General features: G+C 42.1%; 1 protein-coding gene across 4 annotated transcripts in view; it reads left to right on the top strand.

Annotated features, from left to right (window-relative positions):
* Positions 1–1,481: 1,481 nt before the first annotated feature.
* LOC117347498 (protein Aster-B) overlaps positions 1,482–15,589 on the top strand; it is a 206,515-nt gene continuing 192,407 nt past the window's right edge. For 3 of the 4 annotated variants that reach the window (XM_033918534.1, XM_033918539.1, XM_033918536.1), the window contains exon 1: positions 1,482–1,605. Coding sequence is in view for 1 of the 4 variants with exons in the window: in XM_033918535.1 (XP_033774426.1) it covers positions 1,583–1,605 (23 nt within the window). In the remaining 3 variants the exon portion in view is untranslated. The remainder of the gene's footprint in view (positions 1,606–15,589) is intronic. The other variant, XM_033918535.1, reaches the window with a different exon arrangement.

Here is a 15,589-nt window from a genome sequence, read left to right on the forward strand (position 1 = left end):
GCAGCTCTGCATTTGGGTATTAAAGCGCTTAAAACAGGAGGTGGGTTCACTGTCCACAGACAGTTGTGTGGCATTTGAAAACCTTGAATTCTAATACTTGATAAGTAGTATATGTATTGCTATTATCCCAATATGCAAACAAGAGGCAGAATAATGCCACCAAAATGAAATCAACAGTTTTAAGAGATCAGATTGAAGAAAGAAAGATCTAAGTGGTGCCATATGGCAGACCTTGCGACACAATTATGTGATTTCACACCTGTATTCTCTCTGCTTTGTTGGGAATGATCATATTGTCATCTTTCATCTCAGTATCTGCCACCTCTAACTGCTCAAACCAGATACTGCTTTCATGCTGTAGTGAACAGGAACACCCCAAGATGACACTAAAGAAATAGTGTATCTAGCCAGAGAATCCTGGTGTTGCTACTAATGCCTTTGACTGTACCTCCGTGAGCTGCCTTAATGTGAAATAACTATTGAGGATGTAGATTTGGAAGAATATGAACTCTTTCTTGCCAGCTGAAAAGCAGTGTGGTAGAGCTATGAGCCTTAGAAAACCGATTGGGGGGCACCAATGCTGATTTTTTGTCAGGCCACCTAACTGGAAATTTTTGGAATGGGCTCCTTTTCCCCATAGCAATTGGAGTGAACGGTGCTATTCTGTAAGGTGTGCAAAAGTGGCATACCCATAATTGCAAGTAAGTGTACATATGGACAGAGAATGGATGGGTAGTAGGCCAGACTTTAACTCATGAATGTAGCATAAATTTTAGGACAGTCCAGTTCTCTTCTGCTTTGATATGGTTCCCCATTCTTGGAGTTACTCCATCTTCTGGCTTTGAGGTGTACTAGTTTGGAATGAGGTGGCGATCTTAGGATGGGGCTGAAAAAAAGAGAAAAAAAAGTCATGCCCTGCAGTATTCGTTGGTAGAGTGAGTTTGCAGTTGAGTCTCACACTCCCCAGACTTTTGCAGCTTTTTTGTTCTATTCCTTGCTCAGACAGACAGACTCCACACTGAAAGGAAGCAGTAAATGCCCTTAGGTTCTTCCTGAAATTGAAAAAAACAACAACACAAGATTGGAAAAAGCTCATCTGCAGAAGGATAAAACGGAGAACCAAATGCAAACTAGACCAGTTACCTGACAGGAGGGGGAGGCAGAGGGAGAGAAAGGGACAGAAGCGACCCTGCTAGGCGAGTGAGAGAAGGCAATTAACAGGGAAGCGACTGAACTGGGAGCGAGGACAGGCGGATCAAGAGAGACCGCCCACTAGACCACGTTTCCTTTCCCTCGGCTGCTCCTGCAGCCGGCTAACAAAGCGGAAAAGCCGTTCCTGTCGGCACAGCTGGCTTTGCAGGGAGAGCCGCAGACCCCCGCGCGCCGCCGGCCGGGGGGGGAAAGAACGGCGGAAGCAATGCTAGAGGGGCGCGCGCCGGTCCCGTGCGGGCCGCACGAGGCACAGCGCGCGGGACTCTGCTTTCCGTGCTGCACACACGCGCTTCTGCAGCATGTCCTGGCCCGGCCGAGGCTGTGAGCGGGCAGCCACGGAGATGGACACCGGATTCCTGCTCCTGCACTCATGAAAGGGTTCAGGCTTGCATGGTAAGCAGAGGAACCCATATCTCCCACCCTTCGCCCACCTCCCCGCTGTGGTGTCTCTCCCTCTCCCAGCAAGAGAAGCAGAGGCAGTCTCCCAGTCCAGCTGGGGAGGCAGGGTGGAGGCGAGCGGCGGGGTGGGCTTCAAGAAGTTGGTTTCGTACTGCAGCACTGGCGGGGGCATCTCCGTTCAGAGCAGCCGCAGACAGATCTGGGCTGGGGGGGGGGGGGGGAGTTTACACTGGGAATGCTGGACTGGTTCTCTCCCTTTCTCTAGATAGGAGACACATGGTTTCTATGCAGTGGCTGTGAGTGTGTTTGTGATTTTCTTGCTGTCTGCCCCTTAGTTCCTCTCCTTGTATGCACATAGAGGTATATTGTGCATTTATATCTGTATTTACTGCTGTTATTCGTCTGTTCTCCTCTATATATTATATGTTAGATATCTGTTTTCCATATGGCATGTTCCCCTTTTCACTAGTGTGCAAAGAATTTCATTTTGTGTGTCTGTTACAGTTTTTGGCCATGGATATAAAATAATTGAATCCGGCTAGGGATTCCCAGCTAATAATGGGCTAATTGTGTCTGCCCGGAGATATTTTAGCTTCCTTCTTGCAGGCAGCATTACCAGAGCCAGGAGATATTCTCGCTGCTGTCACCTTTATAATCCAGAGGTTGCCCTAGGTCAGGACAAGGGCTTTGCAGCTTTCTTTAGGAGCCTAATGTGTACGATTCCAGTTTAGAGCAAAAATAAATAAAATGGGCTAGATTAAAACAACTTTTAAATTCCATTTATCCTAAAACAGGCAGATGGAATCTGAGGTACTTCTGTAGATTTACGGAAGAAAGAGAGAAAGAAGAACATGCAGGAATAATAGATGAACGAGAAGGTAAGATCAGGGAGGGGGAAAATGACAAGGGTCAGCACAAAAATGTTTTGGTGGTCACCAGCTGCCCCTTCTCCATTGAGATTGGGGAAATGGGTGAGATGAAGCTCTATGCTGTCCTGTTGTTGGTCCTTCGGAAGACCATCGAGTACTACTAAACTAAACCTTAGGTTTGTATACCGCATCCTCTCCACAATCGTAGAGCTCGGCACGGTTTACAAGAGTTGGGAGAGAAAGGAACTCCAATGAAGGTTAAAAGATAAAGTGAGAAGAATATTAGTATGTCAGAGAAGGAGTAAGTATTAAATTTTTGAGAATAGCCAGGTTTTCAGATGTTTGCAGAAGAGTTGGAGAGAGCTCAGGTTTAGAAGAGGGGAGGTAAGGTTGTTCCAGAGCTCAGTGATTCTGAAGGGGAGGGAGGTCCCTAGTTTTCCTGCACGGTAAATGCCTTTTAATGAAGGGAAGGATAGTTTTAGTTTGTGGGTGGGTCTGGTGGTATTAGGATTTGAGGAGTTCCAAGAAAGTGGGATAAAGGGAGGGAGGATGTCGAGAAGGATTTTGAAAGTTAGACAGCCGCATTTAAAGTGGACCCTGGCCTGGTGTTTATCGGAAGCCAGTGAAGCTTGGACAGGAGCGGTGAGACATGGTCGAATTTATTTTTTGCGAAGATAAGCTTAGCTGCGGCATTCTGAATCCGCTGAAGTCTATGAAGGTAAGGCTTAGGTAGATTGAGTTGCAATAGTCCAATCTGGAAAGGATGATGGATTGGACAAGGACGGTAAAGTGTTTTTGATGGAAACAGGATCTTACTTTCCTCAGCATGTGAAGGCTGAAAAAGCATTTTTTGCCAAGGAATTGAGGTGGTCATTGAAGGACAAAGTAGAATCAATGATGATGCCCAAGACATTGCTTGAGAACTCAAGCTGCAGAGTGGAGCCAGAGGACAGTGGGATGGAGGTGGGTAGTTGGTCTAGTTTTGGGCCTAGCCAAAGTACTTTAGTTTTGGACTAGTTCAGTTTCATTTGCACAGTATGGGCCCAGGATTGGAGGTTTGTTATACAGGAGGATATGTTCTCCGAGAGGTTGGTAAGGTTTGGGTCGGTTTCGAAGAGGACGAGGATGTCCTCAGCATAAGTGTAAATTGTTTCTAGGGGGGATAGATGGAGGAGTTTTAGAGAGGACATATAGATGTTGAAAAGAATGGGAGATAGAGGTGAGCCTTGCGGGACTCCACATATTGGTTTCCAGGGGGCGGATGAGGTGCCATTTACGTTGACAGTGTTAAGAACGAGAACATAGGAATTTTGAGAACCAGTCTAGGACTGTGGAGTTAATGCCTATCTCAGAGAGTTGGTAGACTAGGATATCATGATGAACAACGTCAAAAGCAGCGGAAAGGTCGAATTGTAGGAGGACGGCAAACTTATTTCGAGAGTAAAGTAGTTGAACCTTTGAGATTAAGGAGGTCAATAGGGATTCGGTGTTGAAGTTGGGACTGAAAGGATACTCTTTGCCTTCATTAAAGACCCTTTGACCTCAGTAAAAGCCAAAATCTATTGAAATAAAGCTTTAGACATTTCTGCTAAAAGACCTGTGCGAGACATTTCCAGGCCCACGGACTGGTGCATGCTTAACACACTTTTCACAAGAGTTGGACTTGTTCATCAAATCTGTGAACTGATTTTACCTGAGGACTTAGCACAGGGCCTTGAACATTCCCCAAAATGCACATGAGGGAGAATCACTATCTGCTCAGATCTGGAAGCTTTTGATTGTGAACAGCAGTAGCAAAATAACTATAAAATCGAAAATCTAAACCTGCACTTAGTTTCAAAGTCTTATGTGATATTCTAATGCTGTATACAGTTTAGCTATGGAGAGAACTGCTTCGTTTACTATTGATGCATTGGGTGCATACATTTTGATTTGCTTCAGCAAAACTCTTTCAAAATTTATTTGGATTTAGTTTATACCTTTTTTTTCAGTAGTAGCTCAAGGAGCGTTATATTCAAGTACACTGGGTACTGGTATTTCCCATTCCCTAGAAGGCTTACAATTTAAGAGGCCCCTTTACTAAGGCTTTGCATGTGCTATCGGCCAAATGACTCATAGGTATAAAATAGGATGCACAGCATTTAGCACCTGATAAATTTTAGTAAAAGTGCCCTTAAGTTTGTCCCTGAGGCAATGAGGAGTTATTAGAGTTGTACAAGTTCACAAGGGGCAGCAGTGGGATTTGAACTGGGTTTCCTTGGTTGTTAACGCAGTGCTCTGGCCATTAATCTGTTTCCCCACTATTTGCTTTTTCACTGTTCTTACCAAATTCCTCCATGCCAGGTCATATGAACACACTGAGCTAATCCTAGTTTTGTCTCGTGACATATACAGACCTGAGTTTTCATTTGTAACAAACAGTTTCATAAGTACATAGAGAGCATGGAAGTAAAACTAGAACCGGCTCAGTCTGTATAAATGAAATGGAAAGAGAGAGGCCCAGTGTTTCTCAAATGTGTCCTTATGTGCTCCTAGCTGGTTGCGTTAATGGAGAATATATATGGGTTCATAGACAACGGCGCGAAAGACAAAAGCGCACGCCGACAATTGAGCGCAGCACGCGCCGCTGTAAATTACAGTTTTTAGGGGCTCTGACGGGGTTTTTGTTGGGGAACCCCCCCCCCCAGTTTACTTAATAGACATCGCACCGGCATTATGGGGGGTTTGGAGGGTTGTAACCCTCCACATTTTACTGTAAACTGAACTTTTTCCCTAAAAACAGGGAAAAAGTGAAGTTTTCAGTAAAATGTGGGGGTTACAACCCTCCACACCCCCCACAACGCCCCCACAATGCGGCGCGATATCTATTAAGTAAAGTGGGGGGTTCCCCCCACACACACCCCCGTCGGAGCGCTAAAAACAGTAATTTAGTGCGGCGGCACGCGCTGCACTCAATTGTCTGGGCGCGCCTTTGTTGCAGCGCGCTTTTGACCGGACACCATATATATGAGATACATTTGCATGCAGTTCTCTCTTATGCATATGCATAGCGGACATCTTGACCATATCAGATTGAATGTTGACTGACCAATGTTTAGGTTTTCTGCAGCATACTGTTTGTATTTCTTATACAGGCAAACTGAATTCCACCAGAACGTGTAATCTAAGAAGTGAGCAGATTTTCAGTTCTTCAGAATATGCTGTATACCAACTGATATTAACATATCTATCAGGTTTGGTTTGTATGTAGTGTTCTCAAAAGAAGGATGCAAAGAGTGGCGAATTATGATCTCAAAGTTGATCTCCGCAGAACTGTTTGTAATCTCTTTTAATAGTAGTCCAAATTTCTATCCAAAAAGGTCGAACTTTACTGCATTCAAAAATCATATGTTGTAAAGTACCTGAAGATAAGTTACAATGCCAGCTTAGGATAGTAACTGAGCTTTTAGCATTCTATTTGGAGTCCACATGGCATTCCACATCAGGAAATATAATGACTTTAATATTTGATTTGCCCTCATATGTGACATTCTAAGCCACTGTCTCTCAAACTTTCTCGAGCTGGGGCACACTAAAAGTAGTGGCCACGGCTTGAGGCATTCAGAAGTGCGCTGATGTCGCTGTGATGACATCACACATATGCATGACATCATCACGTTGATGTCCGCACATGTGCAGAGGCCCTCCAGATGGGCCTTGAGACACCGGTAGGGGGTGCCAACAGGGAAGAGGTTCGGAGAGAAGAAGAGGCACTGGCACCAGCTGATTGCCTACAGCAGTGTTTCTCAACTACTTCAAGCTCAGTACCCCCTAAGTCTAACAAATATCAATTGAGTACCCTAACCACAGACCTCTCTAGGCCCACCCAAGCTCTGCCCCATGTCCCATCCCCTTTACTAATTGTAATGCAATTTTTTCCATTCATTTTTCATATATATACAATATACACAGCAGATATAAATTCTCAAAACTGACACATTTCAATCACTATATTGAAAATAAAATCATTTTACCTACCTGCAATCCTCTGCGGGCTGCTGTAATTAGTTTTAAAGGTGAGACCCGGAGGCCAGGGGGGAAGCCGGAGGACGCTAGAGAGAAGGGGGAAACATGCAGGCCTTCAGCGAATCGGGTAGCGCTGGCGCTGTATCACATAGAGAAGTCAGCTGACAGGTGCCTCGCTTCCAACACTATGTTCCGTGGCACACTTGAAATCTCAGGAGGCACATAGTTTGAGATACACTGTTCTAAGCAGATAGGTAAGGCATTTCATGGGACTACTGTGGAACTGATTTGTAACTTTGTTCTGAAAACATGGGATGATAGAAAGACCTATGCTGGATCCCTGGAAAAACCGCTTGCAGATCCTTCAAAGACCTTCTGCAGCTCTTTGGGAATTACCGGTATGTGTATTCTCACAAGCTCTTTTGAGGCAGACATTCCCTGTTTTTTTGCACTCGTAAGCCTGAATTAAATTGTTTTGCCAGGGCCAGCCCTATATTGTAGTATTGTATACAGAGAACTGTTGGCCATTTCCTGAGTACTTTCTATGACACGTGGAATCTTAATTTATGAACGTCTTTTCCCTGTGTTTGGCCATTATGAAAAAAGAGATACGGTATATCAGGCTCATTACCGTGTAACCGATTGTTCATTTAAGAGAATGAACTCATATTTATCAATGCTCCGTGGTGTGGAAAGTGATCTGTGCAAGTTATTGAAAGTTATTAATGTATTAGGGCAGGGGTGTCAAAGTCCCTCCCGGAGGGCCACAATCAGTCGGGTTTTCAGGATTTCTCCAATGAATATGCATGAGATCTATTTGCATGCACTGCTTTCATTGTATGCTAATAGATCTCATGCATATTCATTGGGAAATCCTGAAAACGCAACTGGATTGCGGCCCTCCAGGAGGGACTTTGACACCCCTGTATTAGGGTAAAAGGAGATTAAGAGCAGCATATTGTACACTAATAGTCTGCTATTAGAAAGCTATATGGAAAACTATAATCCATCATGCTAGATAACTTGAAGAGTTTTAGTGTTGAATTAAATACATGGTGTCACTGATTGTATAAATGGAACATGTGGCACAACTGATCCATACAAGTGAAATAATAATAACAGTTTATATACCGCAGGACCGTGACGTTCTATTCGGTTTACTTTACAATGATTAATGAACTTAACAGAGTTAAAGCTAGTGATTAACAGCTCTAGGGATCAGTTATTGTGGAGAAAGAGTTGTACGGGTCAGCTGCCTAAATACTTCAGGAACAGATATGTTTTAGGCGTAAGCAATTGTTCTAGATCTTTACCCCATAGTGCTGCCTGATGTGAGAAAAGGTGTTGATGATGTCGTTTGAGTTTACGTCCTCTAACTGGAGGAGAAACAAAGTTCAAATGTGAGCTTCTCTTATGTCTGTTGGCTGAGAAAGAGAAAAGGTCAGTTATATATTTAGGGGCTAGACCGAATAGTACCTTAAAGCAAAAACAACCAGACTTAAACTTCACACGTGCCTCCATCGGCAGCTGTTGGTAAGGGGTATAATAGGGGGTATAATTGTCTATTATAGAGTATACTGTTAAAATCGTTATCTGGTACAACTGGATTGTACTTTATAACCTATATACTCTACCATCATCACACTAAAAGTATTTTTGTCAGTCGACACATAATCAAGCTGTGGAATTTGTTGGCAGAGTATATATTCAAGACAAGTAGTATTAGATAAAGTAGCTTGATTTAAAAAAGATTGCACAAGTACCTTCAGCACAGGTTCTCATAGCCAGGTGGACTGGGTTTATTATCTATATTGTGAGTGGGCTGCATAGAATGCATTTCCCCCATCAGGAGACATGATGCTGGGCTTGAGAATCATTGATCTAACCTAGCATGGCAGGTATTCTATTTGCATGTTAAAGGTCTAGTATCAGTCGTTCACTTTATAGGATTTTTGCAAAGTATTAAAGGGCCTTCCTCAACTGATGTGTTATTTGTAGACAGCCCATTTTCTAGATTTTGTGAGCTAATAACTAAACCAGTGGATCCCAAACCTGGTCTTAGAGGCACCCCGTCCAGTCAGGTTTTCAGGATATCCATAACAAATTTTCATGAGAGATATTTGCCTGTATCGCTTCCATTGCATGCAGATCGCTTTCATGAATATTCATGGTGGATATTTTTAAAAATGACTGGCTGGGTTGCCTCCAGGACCAGGTTTGGGAATCACTGAACTTGCCTTATGCTGACTATGCCTTATGAGCTAAGCCTCTCCCAATCCCAGGAGTGCCACCTATCTTTTATTTATTTATTTAATTTCTATACCATTCTCCCAGGGGAGCTCAGAACGGTTTACATGCATTTATTTAGGTACTCAAGCAGTTTTCCCTCTCTGTCCCGGCGGGCTCACAATCTATCTAACGTACCTGGAGCAATGGGGGGATTAAGCGACTTGCCCAGGGTCACAAGGAGCAGGGTGGGTTTGAACCCACAACCTCAGGGTGCTGAGGCTGTAGCTTTAACCACTGTGCCACACTCTCCCCTATTTGAGTTGCTAAATAGTAAAACTAGGAAACTAACCCTCATAATTTTATGTTTCTAGAAGGATTGATCTAGTGAATTAGCTCTCAAAACTAGCTGGCTAGATCCCCCTTGAACATAAACTCCATTATTATGTTTATTATTATGGAATATTAGTGTCCTGTGTATGATTTCATTTTTTACACACAAATTTGTAACAAATTTATGCTCAGTGGTGACGATGCACTCAGGTTTCAGGAGTAACACCTGCTGACAGAAAACCAGCATTGAAAGATTCTGTGTCTTAAAAGGGAGGGAGAAATATTTACCTTTCACTCCTTGGCCAGCAAGGCACCGTGGATCGAGCAAAAAGTGTCAAATGGAAGGGGGAAGGCATAAATAATTAATGTCATTTCATATAGCAAGGTGTACTTTCAAGTGGGAATTAATGACTGTAAGTGGGCTGGGCTTGGGAGCTGATGGGCACAGCTATATTCCATCACTGCCTGAAAGAGTGATCCAGAGCAACAAAGTCAAGTGAAGGTCGTCACTTCTAGGAATAATTTTCATAGGAATTGCCATGCATCACAAAGAACAGTAAGTGCAAATCTTCAGTAGGAAATTGGGACTGCTTCTTGATATCCCCTTGTTCTATTGTATCTTTGTTCACTTATGGAAAGATACAAAGAGGAAGGGAATAGTTAGTTAGCTGCCAAGTAACCACTAAAGAAAAGATACAATAAACCTGTGTTTCTCAAGCCATTGCTGGAGTAGCCTCAGGCCAATCTGGTTTTCATGCTATCCAGAAAGAATATACAAGAGGTAGATTTGCATGCACTGCCTCCATTGGATGTAGGCCTTTCTGATGCATATTCATTGTGGTTATCCTGAAAATTACACTGGCTAAGGAGTAGCCCAGGATCAGCTTGAGAAACTGCAATAGGGAGCTGAAGAACAGGCTGAAACATGAAAGAAGTAAAGGGGAAAGGTCTGTTTTTATAGGTTGATGGGGGAGGTTTGCAGAAAATAACCTTAATTGGAAAAAATACAGAGAGAATGTCCTGTCTGAGCAACTGAAATAAAGAGGGAAGGAGAAAGAGATGCCATCTGTAGTAAGGATCCATAATCCTCTTACCATAACTTATTACTCTTGTTAAACCAGTGCAAAGGACACAGAGTTGTGTAAACTATAATATAATGTAGGCAGCACTTTGATTTGACCTGATTTATTGACTATTAGGGGCATTTTTAAAAACAGTCTAAATCAGAACTTATGCATTTTTTCTCAGCAAAACGTCAGTGCTGATGTTTTAAGCAAATATTTTAGACGTCTTGTGGAACGTTCACCCTCCAGAACATCTAACTCATAAGGAGTATACTAGAGGCTTGTTTGGGGTGGACTTTGGGCCAGCCAGCTTAGACTTTAATGTCTTGTGGCTATAATCAGACCTTTTGCAAGACGTCCTGGATGGAACTTACATGTTCTGACATAGACCTGTTTTAGAAACATCTATGTGGCTAAAAGGTATCTAAACTGAACAGATGACTATTGGATGCATAAAAGTATGACCCCCACACTCCCCCAGTGGTCACTGACCCCCTCCCACCCCTCAAATATCTGAATGAAGCAGCACCTGGTATTGGGAAAACCTAGTCAAACTCCACATAGGTTTCTTAAGTAGCCAGGTGGACAAAAAAAAAAAAAAAGTAGCCAGGTAGGTGGGCTAGTGAACTATAACAGAGGAGGAGCCAGACCCATAAGTCACTCTAACCGCAACATTTATGGTAGAAAGTATGAGCCCACTAAAACCTTACTATACTGCCATATAGGTGCCACCTTCAGCCATAAGGGCTATTGAGGTTTTAGACAGGTGGGTATAGTAGTTTTTTGGGGAGCTTTGGAGGGCTCAGCATAAATTGTAAGAGGTATATGGTGAGATGTATTTCTGGGAGCTGTTATGTGAAGTTCAGAGCAGTGCCCTACTGCTCTGTTGTCTATGTGGCCAGTCCATAATGGTGGCCTCTCCCACATATTAATGGTACTGATTTGGACATTTCTAACTTGGATGTTTTTGTGGTTGAAAATGGCGAATAAAGTTAGATGTTCTGGCATCCAAGAAGTCCAAGTAGGTGATTTTCAAAAAAAAAAGAATTTACATTTCTCCCTCCGAATCCGCGGTTTCAGTATCCGCGGATTTGATTATTTGTGATTTTAAAAAAAAAATAAAGCTGCATTCCGGACCTTCTCCACCTCCCCCTCCCCCCCGGCATCTTGGACCTTACCTGGTGGTCTAGCAGGCTTTTGGGATGCTCCTGCCCCGTGCAGATCACTCATAGGAAATGGCTGCCTTGAGCTCCCATCGAGAGACTACGGAAGCTCACGGCAGCCATTTTCTATGAGTGATCTGCACGGGGCAGGAGTGTAGGAAGATTGCTCCTGCCCTGAAATCTCGCTAGACCACCAGGTAAGGTTTGGGATGCCGGGAGGAAGGTGGGAAGGAGGCGGGGGTGGGTCAGAGCCGGCCAAAAAGTTATTCACAAATTTTCAACATTTGCGGGCCGGCTCTGCCGCTGACCCCCACGAATCCTCAGGGATAAGTGTATTTGGACATTTTTCTGCCTCCGACTTAGGATGTTTAGCGGGAAACGTCCAGTCGGACTTAGATATCCTATTGAATATGGCCCTCTTTATATACCATAAAAAGTATATACTATATACAAAAAAAAAGTACACAACAGTACAATGCTAATGCATTATAAAAAGTAATAAAGCCATGCACATCAAATATTAAGCAAGAACAACAATTTACAACCTGCATTCAAGCTATAACATCTCTTGCATGATTATGATTATTTGGCATTCTTTTCCCTTTTTAATTGATGTACACCGCACTGATGTTGTAACGAAGAGTGGTATATAAATACAAATAAACATAATACTCTGCTGGCATGCAGGACCAGATTCAGTAAATGGCACTGAAAATATAGTGCTGAAAAAACTGGCACTAAGGCACTATTATATAAAAGGGGCAACAGGCTGAGTGCCCTTTACAGAATAGCGCAAAGCAATGATCCCTACCCCCAAATTTAGGCACTAGTATTTATACCAGCTACAACCTGGTATAAATGACAGCATCCAACTCATTAATACCAAATCCACAACCAGTCCCACATAAAAATTTCATATGCTGTTTTCAGGACTACTCAGAAGTTGCCATTGTCAGCTAACTTTTCACGCTGGCAACAATGGTTCACTAACACCTCCTCATGTGTCCACACAGCAGAATTATTTTGCTTCAATGTACCATTGTCATCATGATTAATATACTTCATTGAACTTATTTAAAAACAAAACTTATCTTTAGAGTGTTCTCTTGAATTGTGCAGGAGAGCCAAATGCCGACATAGCTATATTTCATGCACTGTGTCGGAGCAAAAAGGCTCCTTAAAAAAAAAAAAAAGAAGCAAAAGCCAACTCATGGCATTTGGGTATGTAAGTGGCACTATTCTATAACACTGCATCCAAATATTTGTCCTTGCTCCTCCTATGGCTACATCTTCTTCTGGAGGGGGGGGGGATTATTTAGGCGCAACCCAAAATGGTTTATAGAACCCAGAGCTAGAATAGTACGCTGGTAGAAATTAGTACCAGTTAACACTAGTAATTAGCATCCAATTATTAACAGTAATTGGCTTGCTAACTAATTAAGTTGCATGTGCATCTTGGAGATTGTGGCCATATTTGGATGTCCAACTTTGGCGTCAGTCCATAACATTTCTTTAATAGAATCCAGGGATCAGCCCATAACTTTTCTCAAAAGGTAATGCATCTAAAGACTTATATCTTCTGGAGAGAGGATCAGGAATAAGACTGACAGGAGATTTAGATATCCAAACTTTTCTGTCTGTGTGTCGTCTTTCTCTGGTCATTAAGAACTCACTTCGATAAAGATCTCACTTATCATAATCAAGTTAGTTCCCTGACCAAAAACTGCTTCTACAAACTCTGTTTAATTCATTCTATAACCTCTGTTCTTGAACCCTCTTCCTCAAATCCTAATTCACTCTTTAATCATCTCACACATAGACTAGTGCAACTCTCTTTACCATGGCATAACTCAAAAAGAAACCCACAGACTAATCCAAAATACCGCAATCAAACTTATCTATAAGGCCAAAAAATACGATCATGTTACCCCGCTCTTTCGAGAGTTACACTGGTTACCTGTCTCCCACCGAACTACATATAAAATTCTTCTTTTAACTTTTAAAATTAAGACCTCCCACCTCCCTGTCTTCGTTGACAAATATCTCATTACACATACCCCTTCTAGGGTCCTTAGATCTGTGAATCAAAACTTATTGACAGTACCTTCAGTCAAGGACCTATATTATGCTAGAAATTCCATCTTCTCTGTAGTCACACCCTCACTCTGGAATTGAATGCCTCTCTATCTCCGCAACAAAAACTCCCTAAATAAATTTAAAACGAATCTTAAAGCATTTCTTTTTAAAGATGCCTATCAAAGGGGGGGGGGGGAATTCTTTTTTAAGAAATGCCATCCCTTTTTTCTCTCATTATTCCCTACTCCTCTATACTTCCTTTTATTTTTATATTGTAGTTAAAACTTCCCTATCCCCTAGTGCCTCTCATCTCTAATAAGTCTTAATATGTTATAGTATTAGTTTTACCCTTCTTATTTTTTTAATTAAATTTTAAAAATTATCAAATTTAATTAATTTTTTAATATTGTACAACCGTCCAGATACATGTGATGGTCGGTATATCAAGCTATAAATAAACTTGAAACTTGAAGGGTGGAAGATGATTCTAGGCAGTCAGGACGTTGATGCACCAAGCACTGTGAAACCCTTCCAGTCAAGATAGTCCAGGGGTCTCAAAGTCCCTCCTTGAGGGCCACAATCCAGTCGGGTTTTCAGGATTTCCCCAATGAATATGCATGAGATCTATGTGCATGCTTTCAATGCATATTCATTGGGGGAAATCCTGAAAACCCGACTGGATTGCGCTCCTCAAGGAGGGACTTTGAGATCCCTGAGATAGTCCAAGGATAGAAAGAAAAAGGGAGCAACAGAGTTAAACTTTCTGTGTCGTTTAGTGAAGACTAGAGAGTCCTTTTTCCAAATACAGGGACATGGCATACATTCCTGGAAATATTTGTAGATCAAAGCTCTCAAAGTATCAAAACACTTACTTGATCATATAGGATAGAGAAAGAGCTTATGGATTCAGAAGTGCTTTTCAAAGTAAGGCAGTCGGTAAACAAGCTTAGATCTGACTGAAGTCTGTTTCAGTGCTGCATTGCAATCAAAGAGATAATGTGATGTTATGATGGCATTCCTTCAAACAAGCTTAAGAATATAGGAGTAGCCTTACTGGGTCAGACCAATGGTCCATCTAGCCCAGTAGCCCATCCTCACGGTGGCTAATCCAGGTCACTAGTACCTGGAAAAAAAAACAAAAAGTAGCAACATTCCATGCTACCAGTCAAGGGCAGGCAGTGGTTTCCCCTATGTTTGTCTTAATAACAGACTATGGACTTTTCCTCCAGGAAATTGTCCAGATCTTTCTTAAAACCAGCTACGCTCTACACTCTTACCACACCCTCAAGCAACACATTCCAGAGTTTAACTGTGCTCTGAGTGAAAAAAAAAAATTCCTCCTATTGGTTTTAAAAATATTTCCCTGTAACTTAATTGAATGTCCCCTAGTCTTTGTAATTTTTGACAGAGTAAAAAAAAATATCAATCCACTTGTACCTGTTCTATGCCACTCAGGATTTTGTAAACTTCAATCATTTCTTCAAGCTTGCTTACTAAACCTCAAAAGTTTGGTGGACTCATTAGTTCTCTATCTTTCCTTATCAGGTAAAAGAGCTGATGTGAGAGCAAATTGTACTTAGGTGCTCCAAATGCTAGTGGTCAGAAGAAATGTCGGTATGATTGTGGCAGGATATATAAACACTGATTGCCCATCAATCTCTCGAAAGCAGTGTTCGAGAAATGAATGGATGTATGTTCAATATTGCTTTAGGAGAATGAGACAATTTCTGAGTCTGATCAAAGGAATATGATAGACATTTATATTGAGCAGGACAGAATGTTTCAGCCATCAAATAATAAAGAAACAGATGGACACTCTTATGAAACTACTGACCAAACACAAATCACAGAAAGTTATATGTTATGCAGTACATAATTAAGACATGGAATTTGTTGCTGGAGGATGTGGTCAAGGCAACTGACATAAGCAGGATTCAAAAGAGGGACAAGGTTTTGGAGAATAAGTCCATAAAAAATTATCTTCCAGGTAGACTTGAGAGAAGCATTGTTTATCCCCGGAAATAAACTGTGAGAAACAGATCTGCCTTTTGTGACCTACTGGGTAATTGTGATCCAAACTGACCACCGCCAGATACAATGGTGAGCTCAATGGAATGACTTATCATGGTTGTTCTTATATAATTGTGAAAAATGTGAAAGTGATTGAGAATGGGGGAGGGGGGCAGTTCCTTTAAATTAAACGTGATAGAGGTATCCAGAAAAGGTTGTCCCTGTCCATTCA

The sequence above is a fragment of the Geotrypetes seraphini genome, chromosome 13, assembly GCF_902459505.1.
Source record: "Geotrypetes seraphini chromosome 13, aGeoSer1.1, whole genome shotgun sequence".
Classification (NCBI taxonomy): Eukaryota; Metazoa; Chordata; class Amphibia; order Gymnophiona; family Dermophiidae; genus Geotrypetes; species Geotrypetes seraphini.